Source organism: Oncorhynchus gorbuscha, linkage group LG13 (assembly GCF_021184085.1).
Source record: "Oncorhynchus gorbuscha isolate QuinsamMale2020 ecotype Even-year linkage group LG13, OgorEven_v1.0, whole genome shotgun sequence".
Classification (NCBI taxonomy): domain Eukaryota; kingdom Metazoa; phylum Chordata; class Actinopteri; order Salmoniformes; family Salmonidae; genus Oncorhynchus; species Oncorhynchus gorbuscha.
This window is the reverse complement of record NC_060185.1, coordinates 69,998,826-70,011,716: the sequence shown is the minus strand read 5'-3', so window position 1 is coordinate 70,011,716 and position 12,891 is coordinate 69,998,826. Positions and strand designations below refer to the sequence as shown.

At 44.6% G+C, this 12,891-nt stretch overlaps 1 protein-coding gene across 3 annotated transcripts; it reads left to right on the top strand.

Moving 5' to 3' along the window:
* Positions 1–7,238: 7,238 nt before the first annotated feature.
* Positions 7,239–12,609, top strand: LOC123994092 (adhesion G protein-coupled receptor E5-like). 3 transcript variants are annotated; one of them, XM_046296592.1, is made up of 10 exons: positions 7,247–7,834; positions 7,940–8,029; positions 8,498–8,629; positions 8,893–8,930; positions 9,048–9,164; positions 9,298–9,460; positions 10,243–10,365; positions 10,507–10,673; positions 10,816–10,980; positions 11,954–12,609. In XM_046296592.1, exons 1-10 carry the CDS (start codon positions 7,804–7,806, stop codon positions 12,110–12,112), a joined length of 1,185 nt encoding a protein of 394 aa, XP_046152548.1. In that variant the 5' UTR covers positions 7,247–7,803; the 3' UTR covers positions 12,113–12,609. The 3 variants fall into 3 exon arrangements, with proteins under 3 accessions (XP_046152550.1, XP_046152548.1, XP_046152549.1); XM_046296593.1 differs by having other exon boundaries at positions 7,784–7,834; positions 9,110–9,164; XM_046296594.1 differs by lacking the exon at positions 9,298–9,460 and having other exon boundaries at positions 7,239–7,834; positions 9,110–9,164.
* The last annotated feature ends 282 nt before the right edge of the window (positions 12,610–12,891 follow it).

The window sequence follows — 12,891 nt, the reverse complement described above, 5'->3', positions numbered from 1 at the left end:
CTATCGTTCCGTTCCTGCTCCCAGCTGTTCCTCATTCTCCTAACTCACTCATTTAGTCTTTTCACACCTGTCCCCTATTTTGTCCTCTGATTAGAGTCCCTATTTCTCCCCTTGTTTTCCGCTTCTGTCCTTGTCGGATCCTTGTATGATGTTCGCTGTGCTGTGTCATTGTCTCGCCCTGTCCATGTCTTGTCTCCTTCAGATGCTGCGTGTGAGCAGGTGTCTAAGTCTGCTACGGTCGGTGCCTTCCCGAGGCAACCTGCAGTCAATGGTCGAGTCTCCAGTCTGTCCTCGTCACTACGAGTGGATTTGAGTTTTTTCATGTTTTGTTTTCTTCTTTTATTGTCCAGGAGTATTACTTTTGCTATTTACTGGAATAAAGACTCTGTTTTCGCCAAGTCGCTTTTGGGTCCTCATTCACCTGCATAACAGAAGGATCCGACCAAGAATGGACCCAGCGACTACGGATTCTCGTAACACTGCCGTCGAGATCCAGGGAGTTATGCTCGGCAGACACGAACAGGAATTGTCTGCTGCTCGACATGCCGTTGAGACCCTGGCCGCTCAGGTTTCCGACCTCTCTGGACAGTTCCAGAGTCTTCGTCTCGTGCCACCAGTTACTTCCTGGTCTGCCGAGTCTCCGGAACCTAGGGTTAATAACCCACCTTGTTACTCCGGGCAGCCCACTGAGTGCCGCTCCTTTCTCACCCAGTGTGATATTGTGTTCTCTCTCCAACCCAACACATACTCAAGAGAGAGAGCTCGGGTTGCTTACGTCATATCACTCCTTACTGGCCGGGCTCGAGAGTGGGGCACAGCTATCTGGGAGGCAAGGGCTGATTGTTCTAACAATTACCTGAACTTTAAAGAGGAGATGATACGGGTTTTTGATCGTTCAGTTTTTGGTAGGGAGGCTTCTAGGGCCCGGGCTTCCCTATGTCAAGGTGATCGATCCATAACGGATTACTCTATAGAGTTTCGCACTCTTGCTGCCTCTAGTGACTGGAACGAGCCGGCGCTGCTCGCTCGTTTTCTGGAGGGACTCCACGCAGAGGTTAAGGATGAGATTCTCTCCCGGGAGGTTCCTTCCAGTGTGGACTCTTTGATTGCACTCGCCATCCGCATAGAACGACGGGTAGATCTTCGTCACCGAGCTCGTGGAAGAGAGCTCGCGTTAACGGTGTTTCCCCTCTCCGCATCGCAACCATCTCCTTCCTCCGGCTCAGAGACTGAGCCCATGCAGCTGGGAGGTATTCGCATCTCGACTAAGGAGAGGGAACGGAGGATCACCAACCGCCTGTGCCTCTATTGCGGATTTGCTGGACATTTTGTCAATTCATGTCCAGTAAAGCCAGAGCTCATCAGTAAGCGGAGGGCTACTGGTGAGCGCTACTACTCAGGTCTCTCCATCAAGATCCTGTACTACTATGTCGGTCCATCTACGCTGGACCGGTTCGGCTGCTTCATGCAGTGCCTTGATAGACTCTGGGGCTGAGGGTTGTTTTATGGACGAAGCATGGGCTCGGAAACATGACATTCCTCTCAGACAGTTAGGGAAGCCCACGCCCATGTTCGCCTTAGATGGTAGTCATCTCCCCAGTATCAGATATGAGACACTACCTTTAACCCTCACAGTATCTGGTAACCACAGTGAGACTATTTCCTTTTTGATTTTTCGTTCACCTTTTACACCTGTTGTTTTGGGTCATCCCTGGCTAGTATGTCATAATCCTTCTATTAATTGGTCTAGTAATTCTATCCTATCCTGGAACGTTTCTTGTCATGTGAAGTGTTTAATGTCTGCTATCCCTCCTGTTTCTTCTGTCCCCTCTTCTCAGGAGGAACCTGGTGATTTGACAGGAGTGCCGGAGGAATATCATGATCTGCGCACGGTCTTCAGTCGGTCCCGAGCCAACTCCCTTCCTCCTCACCGGTCGTATGATTGTAGTATTGATCTCCTTCCGTGGACCACTCCCCCTCGGGGTAGACTATACTCTCTGTCGGCTCCCGAACGTAAGGCTCTCGAGGATTATTTGTCTGTTTCTCTTGAAGCCGGCACCGTAGTGCCTTCTTCCTCTCCGGCCGGGGCGGGTTTTTTTTTTGTTAAGAAGAAAGACAGTACTCTGCGCCCCTGCGTGGATTATCGAGGGCTGAATGACATAACGGTTAAGAATCGTTATCCGCTTCCCCTTATGTCATCAGCCTTCGAGATTCTGCAGGGAGCCAGGTTCTTTACTAAGTTGGACCTTCGTAATGCTTACCATCTCGTGCGCATCAGAGAGGGGGACGAGTGGAAAACGGCGTTTAACACTCCGTTAGGGCATTTTGAGTACCGGGTTCTGCCGTTTGGTCTCGCTAATGCTCCAGCTGTTTTTCAGGCATTAGTTAATGATGTACTGAGAGACATGCTGAACATCTTTGTTTTTGTCTACCTTGACGATATCCTGATTTTTTCACCGTCACTCGAGATTCATGTTCAGCACGTTCGACGTGTACTCCAGCGCCTTTTAGAGAATTGTCTCTACGTGAAGGCTGAGAAGTGCGCCTTTCATGTCTCCGTCACTTTTCTCAGTTCTGTTATTTCCGCTGAAGGCATTCAGATGGATCCCGCTAAGGTCCAGGCTGTCAGTGATTGGCCCGTTCCAAGGTCACGTGTCGAGTTGCAGCGCTTTCTAGGTTTCGCTAATTTCTATCTGCGTTTCATTCGTAATTTCGGTCAAGTTGCTGCCCCTCTCACAGCTCTTACTTCTGTCAAGACGTGCTTTAAGTGGTCCGGTTCCGCCCAGGGAGCTTTTGATCTCCTCAAGAAGCATTTTACGTCCGCTCCTATCCTCGTTACTCCTGACATCACTAAACAATTCATTGTCGAGGTTGACGCTTCAGAGGTGGGCGTGGGAGCCATTCTATCCCAGCGCTTCCAGTCTGACGATAAGGTTCATCCTTGCGCTTATTTTTCTCATCGCCTGTCGCCATCGGAACGCAACTATGATGTGGGTAACCGCGAACTGCTCGCCATCCTCTTAGCCCTAGGCGAATGGCGACAGTGGTTGGAGGGGGCGACCGTTCCTTTTGTCGTTTGGACTGACCATAAGAACCTTGAGTACATCCGTTCTGCCAAACGACTTAATGCACGTCAAGCTCGTTGGGCGTTGTTTTTCGCTCGTTTCGAGTTTGTGTTTTCTTATCGCCCGGGTAATAAGAACACCAAGCCTGATGCCTTATCCCGTCTCTTTAGTTCTTCTGTGGCTTCTACTGATCCCGAGGGGATTCTTCCTTATGGGCGTGTTGTCGAGTTGACAGTCTGGGGAATTGAGAGACAGGTTAAGCAAGCACTCACTCACACTGCGTCGCCGCGCGCTTGTCCTAGTAACCTTCTTTTCGTTCCTGTTTCTACTCGTCTGGCTGTTCTTCAGTGGGCTCACTCTGCCAAGTTAGCTGGCCATCCCGGCGTTCGAGGTACTCTTGCTTCTATTCGCCAGCGCTTTTGGTGGCCTACTCAGGAGCGTGACACGCGCCGTTTCGTGGCTGCTTGTTCGGACTGCGCGCAGACTAAGTCAGGTAACTCTCCTCCTGCCGGTCGTCTCAGACCGCTTCCCATTCCTTCTCGACCATGGTCTCACATCGCCTTAGACTTCATCACCGGTCTGCCTTCGTCTGCGGGGAAGACTGTGATTCTTACGGTTGTCGATAGGTTCTCTAAGGCGGCACATTTCATTCCCCTCGCTAAGCTTCCTTCCGCTAAGGAGACGGCACAAATCATCATCGAGAATGTGTTCAGCATTCATGGCCTCCCGTTAGACGCCGTTTCAGACAGAGGTCCGCAATTCACGTCACAGTTTTGGAGGGAGTTCTGTCGTTTGATTGGTGCTTCCGTCAGTCTCTCTTCCGGTTTTCATCCCCAGTCTAACGGTCAAGCAGAAAGGGCCAATCAGACGATTGGTCGCATACTACGCAGCCTTTTTTTTAGAAACCCTGCGTCTTGGGCAGAACAGCTCCCCTGGGCAGAATACGCTCACAACTCGCTTCCTTCATCTGCTACCGGGCTATCTCCGTTTCAGAGTAGTCTGGGTTACCAGCCTCCTCTGTTCTCGTCCCAGCTCGCCGAGTCCAGCGTTCCCTCCGCTCAGGCGTTTGTCCAACGTTGTGAGCGCACCTGGAGGAGGGTGAGGTCTGCACTTTGCCGTTACAGGGCGCAGACTGTGAGAGCCGCCAATAAACGTAGGATTAAGAGTCCTAGGTATTGTCGCGGCCAGAGAGTGTGGCTTTCCACTCGTAACCTTCCCCTTACGACAGCTTCTCGTAAGTTGACTCCGCGGTTCATTGGTCCGTTCCGTGTCTCCCAGGTCGTCAATCCTGTCGCTGTGCGACTGCTTCTTCCGCGACATCTTCGTCGCGTCCATCCTGTCTTCCATGTCTCCTGTGTCAAGCCCTTTCTTCGCACCCCCGTTCGTCTTCCCCCCCGTCCTTGTCGAGGGCGCACCTATTTACAAGGTACGTAGGATCATGGACATGCGTTCTCGGGGACGTGGTCACCAGTACTTAGTGGATTGGGAGGGTTACGGTCCTGAGGAGAGGAGTTGGGTTCCATCTCGGGACGTGCTGGACCGTTCGCTGATTGATGATTTCCTCCGTTGCCGCCAGGATTCCTCCTCGAGTGCGCCAGGAGGCGCTCGGTGAGTGGGGGGGTACTGTCATGTTTTGTCTTATATTGTCTTGTCATTATGCTTTCCCTTCTGTTCGTTTCCCCCTGCTGGTCTTATTAGGTTCGTTCCCTTTTTCTATCCCTCTCTCTCCCCCCCCTCTCTCTCCTCTCTCTATCGTTCCGTTCCTGCTCCCAGCTGTTCCTCATTCTCCTAACTCACTCATTTAGTCTTTTCACACCTGTCCCCTATTTTGTCCTCTGATTAGAGTCCCTATTTCTCCCCTTGTTTTCCGCTTCTGTCCTTGTCGGATCCTTGTATGATGTTCGCTGTGCTGTGTCATTGTCTCGCCCTGTCGTGTCTTGTCTCCTTCAGATGCTGCGTGTGAGCAGGTGTCTAAGTCTGCTACGGTCGGTGCCTTCCCGAGGCAACCTGCAGTCAATGGTCGAGTCTCCAGTCTGTCCTCGTCACTACGAGTGGATTTGAGTTTTTTCATGTTTTGTTTTCTTCTTTTATTGTCCAGGAGTATTACTTTTGCTATTTACTGGAATAAAGACTCTGTTTTCGCCAAGTCGCTTTTGGGTCCTCATTCACCTGCATAACAGAAGCGGGCAGCTGTCGTTGGTAATGTGGGTGGGTGTTTTTGTGGCACTGACCTGTGTGGTCCTGTCCCTGATCACCACCCTGTGGTGTCGCTTTGTCAGCCGCAAACGCCGTGGAGGACACCGGCTGCAACATGATGTACAGCTACATAGAAAATAAGACATGGATTTGAACTATTTGTGTTCTAAGAAAAGCTTTACTTGGAATTAATTTGAAAATATTGTCTCTTGGCTTGCAAAGACATCCAATTGCCAGAATTTGTATTTATTTAAGTAGTTTAAAAATGTACCAAACAAACAAAAACAAAAACACAACTTTTTATGAATAGATTTTTCATCTATAGAAATCAGTTCTGGACTGTAATAGATGAGCTCCCATCTCTATGACAACATAAGTAATTTCAGTCTCATAAACATGGTTTGTAATTTGTAGAGATGAGAATAGTGGTAAATCCACTCAACGCTGCATTTGTCCAGTATTTTTTTAAATTGTACCTTTATTTAACTAGGCAAGTCGGCCTAGGAACTGTGGGTCAACTGCCTGTGCAGGGGCAGAACGACAGATTTGTACCTTGTCAGCTCGGGGATTTGAACTTGCAACCTTTCAGTTACAAGTCCGACACTGTAACCACTAGGCTACTCTGCTGCCTCTTTTTTAAATTTGTATTTAATGCCACTTGGTTGTTGTTGTAACTGACTTATTTGAAGTGAAAGTCATATTTTTCCTGTTTATTTTACAGTGCTTGAGAAGGTATTTAAATCCACAAATCATCTTGCTATTATATCCTTCATTCTGACATAAATGTCTAAATATGAGCTGTCCGTTTTGTAAAAAAAATAAAGCACAACATCATACTGAAAGTACAATGAATTTGATATTGCTCACCCAAGACATAGTTTGTTTTCCCTCTCATTAGGTTAGGCCTTTATAACTGCCCACATGGTGTAAACACTTCCAAACACCCAAACGGACTTAAAGGCCCAGTGCAGTCAAGAACATGATTTCCTGAGTTTGATGTATATTTAAACACTTTGAGGTTGGAATAAGACTGTGAAATTGTGGACATTATGATAATGCCCTTTTAGTGTAAGAGCTGTTTGAAAATGTCAGCCTGTTTAGGTAGGATGGAGTTTTGGCTTGCTGGTGACATCACCAGGCAGTAAATTAGTCAATAGACCAATAAGAAAGAGCGTTCCAAACCTGGGCTGTAATCATAAAAATCCCCCCAAAAAATAAGCTTTTTGGTTTTAGTTGAAGGTTAGGCAGGCATATGGTTAGCCGTGTGTTTAAGTTTAGGGTTAGGATTCAAATGACATTTTAATTAAGAAGAAACATTTTAGAAATAAGCTGTGGCTGTAGTAACTAGTGACGACAAGTGCACAGAGAGAAATAGCTTTGTCAAGAAAACTTCACGTTTTGTGTCAGCCAGACTAGAGAAATGTATGTCTGCCCTGAAACTTACCGTTGATCATCATGAATGAACATAGTGTGAGTGATATTAATATTGTAAATCTAATGTCTCCCTCCATTTGATCATAGTTGCTTCTTCATTTTCCAACAGGCTGTTTATCACACAAATGCATTTGCCATCATTATCATGACTTTGATATCTCTCATTCTCAATAGCTCTTGAAACTTCTCTCTTCATTGGTTAATCGACCTACCTTTTGAGCTAACATAAATCTAGATAATGTAGCCTTTCAATATATTCGGATGCTTCGGCTATGGAAGGAGAATTCGTCAGGAAAATGATTGATTTAATGGACAAATAGTCCCACCACCACTTCAAGAAAAACCCAGAAACGCTCTTCATTTGTGTAATCACAAAGAGACACTAAATGTTAAGCATTGAAACCCCTTTCCCGTCTATGCTGATAGAGCAAGTGAGAATGTAAAAACGGGAAATGCTCATAGAGCAAGTGAGAAAATGCTCATAGAGCAAGTGAGAATGTGAAAGTTACGGGAAATGCTGATAGAGCAAGTGAGAATGTGAAAGTTACGGGAAATGCTGATAGAGCAAGTGAGAATGTGAAAGTTACGGGAAATGCTGCTGCAGTAACTTGTAAAATTTGCATAAAGGTCAGACATCTTCAAAAGAAATCAAGAGCAAGACATTTTGAAAAGAAAAGAAAAAGATAAGTAGCCTTGCTTCAGATTGAAATATGGATTCTAAGTCTGCTTTTGGTAAGGCAGATGGTTTATGTGGCCCTGTTGATAAGAGTCTATACTGTGCATGTTGGTGTTTTAGATCAATGTGTCCTCTTATGTCTGATCTTGGAGATAGACCCTCTACACTAGAGTCTAATTCAGGGATGGAACTCCTGGACGTGGTCTACGCAAAACTAGACAAATTAACCTGATGTGAATTGCGATGCAAATGGTCTTCTCATGCCACACAGTCAGTTCCTCTTTGTTTTCTACTTAAAATAATACTCCGTTGCTAGTTATGGGGAAATATTTTTACTTCCCTGCGCTAACCACATGCGTGAGGTTACCAAATTATTCTTTAGAACTAAAACCAAGCTGACATGTACCATTAACTCACCAGCTGTCAGACATCATGGGAGTCATTCTATTTCTACTGATTGTGGGTAGGTCAATTTTCTGCTTTTTATTTGACCAACACATCCACAAGTCTGTTTAAAATATTTAACATATGCATGTGTGCAGTTCAACTTTCCTTTGTCTTCATTTAGCGCTACTCAAGGACCAAGGAGCAAGAGTTACTAGATGTGCGAATGGCTTTACTCAACCGAATTCCAATCCAGCGTTTCTGAATTGTATTGGTAATGATGGAGAATATGGTTATAATTTCCTGCATAGTATTTTGCTTTAGGAATGTGCTTTGATCAGTAATGTTGACCTCTGATAATCTCCAGCATTAAACAGACCCTGTTTAGGAACATTCAACACTATGTACTGTTTAGTAGTGGGATGTTTTTTCTGAAGATAATCCAGTCTTTCTAAATTCACCTCTCATCTCCCTCATGTAGATATAAATGAGTGCTTAAATGAGAAGAACATCTGTAAAAGCTATTCAACATGCATCAACACCGTTGGATGCGACTACTATATCAATGCTATTCTGTCTTCAGATCGCTTGGCTTTGAATCACGTGGTGGTCAATATAATCTTATTGAAAGTGTGACTGTGTTAACGTGTGAGGGATTATCACCCTCTCTTTTATCAACATACAATCTTTAATCATCTTTCCATCTCCACTATTTCCCTTTACCACTCCCATTCTCTATCAGACATAGATGAGTGTGTTGAGAACCAACATTTTTGTGGGGAACGGGGAATCTGTGTCAATCAGCTGGGCAGCTACCTGTGCAAGTGTCCCACAGGATTCAGTAACTACGGCAACAGACAAACTCAGTGTGCAGGTGAGAGACACATTTCCTCTTGGGTGCTGTTGTATTGGGTTTTGTCTAAATACTCTAAGGTGGCTGGCTACCTTTTGTCTGTCTTCCATGTACAGGCTGACTGTACTGAAGCACCATAAAAGTCTATGTCAGGTTTTATACTGTACATAGTGTACATACACCTGTTGTCCATGATGTACTCCTTTATCATGCACAGGTCTGTACATAGTGTACTGTAGAAGGGTATTGAGATAACACTGAATGTCTCCATGTTTTTACATTAGAGCTTAATTGTGACCAGTATGAAACACAGCCTGGACAGGTAAGGCTTTACTTTAGAATTATTACATTATTAATTGGGAAAAGGGTATTTTTCCATGATCTTGAAATGTTGTATGCATTTTCCCACTAATGCACATGCCCCCCTCCTCCCTCCCAGACTCTACCAGGCTTTGATAGTTTCTTGTCTCTGTTGAAAAACAACTGTTTGGTGTTGAACAGCTCTACGTTGTCTGGACCGACAAGACTGCTGCCAACTGGAGATGTGCTTTTGACAGTAAGTCACCACACAGAAACACACATGCAAACACAAGAGGTCGGCCGATGAATCGGTATCAGTATTGGCGTTGAAAAATCATAATCGGTCGACCTCTAACACACACATACAAAACCCTTATGTCTCTCTCTAGTTACTGGTTAATACCACTGATGTTGTTCAACTGGGCCTCCAGTCCAATGGTCACCGTAGTAGCAGTGAAGTGACTAAGTTACTGAGGACGATTGAAATCTCATTCAGACTGATCGCTCCACTGCTGACAGAGAACGTGACCAGGATAGAGACCAACCACACCGGTAACATAAACACACTGAGCACACGCTGACCACATATTTACCATTTACTGACCACCTCGCAGGTACCTTTATTGAACACGATGGGAGACAGAGAGCTGGTTTCAAGCGCAGGGCGCAGCAGGTGTTTATTTGTAAGGGACCACAGAAGGCGGCAGATAGTTGTGTCCAGTGGCAGGCAGAAGGTCTTACACAAAAAAAACCAAAAAAAGGCAACAGTACAGGCAGGGAAAAGACTAGTAACGTCCGGGAGATCAGGCAATAGGTTGATAAGAGGAAATCCCAAAGGCTAAAGTACAGGCAGGGAATAGACAAAAGGCATCGTTAGTTTTTGCCTGCCTCACTATCATACACAGGAGGATTAAATTACAGATGCAAAAACAGATCTCCTAATAGAAGTGTATCACAAAACAAACACCTCACAATGATGAGGTGCAAAGAACTGAACTAAATTGTGCGTGATAATGACATACAGGTGTGTGAACAGGTGATCAGAATTCAGGTGATTGGGATCTGGAGATTGAGCTGCGTTCAGGGGATCTATGTGTTTGAGAGTGTTAGCTGGAAAGTGAGCTGCATTCAGGGGATTTTCGTGTTTGAGAGTGTGAGTTGGAAGCAGACGTTACAGTACCACAGGAAGACCACAATCTGAGCACCATACTGAACATAAACCGAGCACTAACAAGCACATTACATTGTGTCAACTTAAAATATAATTAATGCAATACTGTGTTCTTTCAGTAATGGTGATTTCTGCTCTGTGTTGATTTTGTCAATAAAAACAGAGGTTGAGATTATGGTGAGGAGGGACAAGACTCCACCTCAAGGACCAGTCAGCCTGACCAATGAAAACACTCAACTTGACACCACCTGGGAGACGGTGGTTGGAGATGACCAGAATTACCTAGGTAGCCACAGTCCTACAGTACCATTCATCTGCTCAAAATATGACTAAAGACATACATTGATGGATTCACTTGGGATATTGTGAGTTGTACATGTTCTTGTATCAGGCCTTATATTTTCTTGTATTGTTTTTTTATGTGCAGGGTTTGCGTATGTTGTTCTGCTCAGCTATAGGAATCTGGATAGTCTGAAGGACAACACTTCTCATCAGAGCCAGCAGCTCATGTCCAGTGCTGCGACAGTTTCCGTTAGCAACTCCAATACAACATACCTGCCCCAACAGGTTAATCTCACCTTCAATCACCTGCAGGTAACACTTGTCTCTACTTTAATAGTTTCTGACTGTCAGTAAAACATGTTTTTCATTGATATATTTTTCATGAAGTCACATTTTTCCTGAATTTACTGAGTCTAAATGGAATTGACCCCAACCCATATACACTGTGTCCTAGTCCAGTGATGTTGACCCCACCTGTGTTTATTGGTCGGATGAGAATGGACCGGGGGAGTGGTCTGGGAGGGGTTGCACCATAGTGATTTCGAACTCCACCCACACTGTGTGCTCCTGCAACCATCTCAGCACATTCGCTCTGCTGAAGGGAATCGACCAGGGACAGGTAAAGAGAACACTAACCTGTTTTCCATCTCACCTTTTTATGCGAGTAAAGTACATGTCGTTTAAAAAATGTCACGACAGGCCTGATGGAAACAGAAAATGTTTCGGAAAACTTTCTAATTGTCAAGAAAACAAAATACGCTAGACAAGGTGGGATCTCTTTGTGTCTGTAAAAATATTTATGCAAGACATCTCGGTGGAAACGCTTATAAGGCCAAATATTGATATAATAACCATGATATGGAAGTAAACTTGGAGTCGCGCTATGACGTGTGTGGTCCTCCCACTATGACTTGTCGGGAAAGCATGCAGTTTATTTGGCAACAGATTAAATATGTTTATGTTGAACTTCACAGGGTGGTGAATGTGCATGGTGATGAGTTTGATGCTGCTTTCAAATAGCGCTGTGGGCTTAAGCGCTCGTGACAATACCGGAGTGGGCACATTTGCTATAAAGTTCAACAAATAATTGTGAGAAAACCCTCAGTAGAGTTGAAAATGCCATGTAAACCCATTTAACTTGTATTTTTTTTCGGTACATGGAAATTTTACCACAAAGGGTATTTTTATCTGCACTAATGTCATCAAGCACAGCCTTTTATCCGCAACAAGTCAATGTGATGGAAACACCTCTCTGGTGGGAAAATGCACAAATTGTTTTAATGCTGATTTTAGAATATTCCCATGTAAATCTGTTGCCAAATGGATGAAAACTTACTGTAGCTAGTGTAGCACATCTGAAGAGGGAGAAAATATATTCCCAGATATGTGTGTCAGAGACTATCTTTCTGTAAATGTTCATGTTTTAAACTACTAAATGTAAGTGTTTGATTCATTTGTCACATTATTTAGGGGAGTTTGGTATTTGTTGAGTGCTTAAGTGCTGATGTTCTTTTGGAGGCTCGAACGTGTGTTTGATATGTTCGTACTGTCTAGATGGTGTGTGTCTGATGCTTGTTATTCCTCTTCGGCAGGGAAGCGGGCAGCTGTCTTTGGTGATGTGGGTGGGTGTTTTTGTGGCACTGACCTGTGTGTTCCTGTCCCTGATCACCACCCTGTGGTGTCGCTTTGTCAGCCGCAAACGTCGTGGAGGACCCCGGCTGCAACATGATGTACAACTCCATAGAAAATAAGACATGGATTTGAACTATTTGTGTTATAAGAAAAGCTTTACTTGGAATTAATTTGTAACATTGTCTCTTGGCTTGCAAGGACATCCACATGCCAGCATTTTTTTATTTAAATTAAGTATTATAAAAATGTATCAAAAAAACAAAAATATAAGAACACAACTTTATCTCATGTATAGAACTCTTATTAGTTCTAGACTGTAGCATATGAGCTCTTAACTATATGTCAAAATACATACGTCATTTTAGGCTCACGAGTTTTACTTATAATTTGTGGCATGAATTTTCCTAGAATAGTGGTATATCCACCCAACGCTGCATTTGTCAAGTATTAAGCCACTTTGTTGTCGTTGTAACTATTTTCTGAGAGCTAATCAAGTGAAAATAATATTTGGCCCTGTCATTCAATCATCTTGCAATATTTTGCTCCAATCTGATTCAAATATCTAAATACAATTGGTCCCTTTCTTCAGCAATAAAGCTATACCATACTGAACGTACAATGTATTTTACCATTGCTCTCCCAAAACATATATTTTTTTGCCTGCCCACATGTTGTAAAGACTTCCAAACACCCAAACTGACTTAAACCAGAAAGTGCCCTAACAAGAGCCAATGAAATACTACAACCCTCCAGACAAAGTGGGCTGTGATTGTTCAAAATCACGATCCCTGTGCCTTCCTGCTAGCCACCGCTGGTTGATGGCCTTAGTGCTGGCACACAGTTTGCGCAGACGCAGTTGTTGCAGCCTTCGCTGCAGGGCTTTGGGGAGCTTGCCTCC

Coding starts and splice junctions, on each gene's coding strand:
- LOC123994092 (XM_046296592.1), top strand. CDS start 7,804: ATGGGAGTCATTCTATTTCTACTGATTGTGG. Junction 8,030..8,497: donor AGCGTTTCTGAATTGTATTG/GTAATGATGGAG, acceptor ATTCTCTATCAG/ACATAGATGAGTGTGTTGAG. Junction 10,981..11,953: donor AGGGAATCGACCAGGGACAG/GTAAAGAGAACA, acceptor CCTCTTCGGCAG/GGAAGCGGGCAGCTGTCTTT.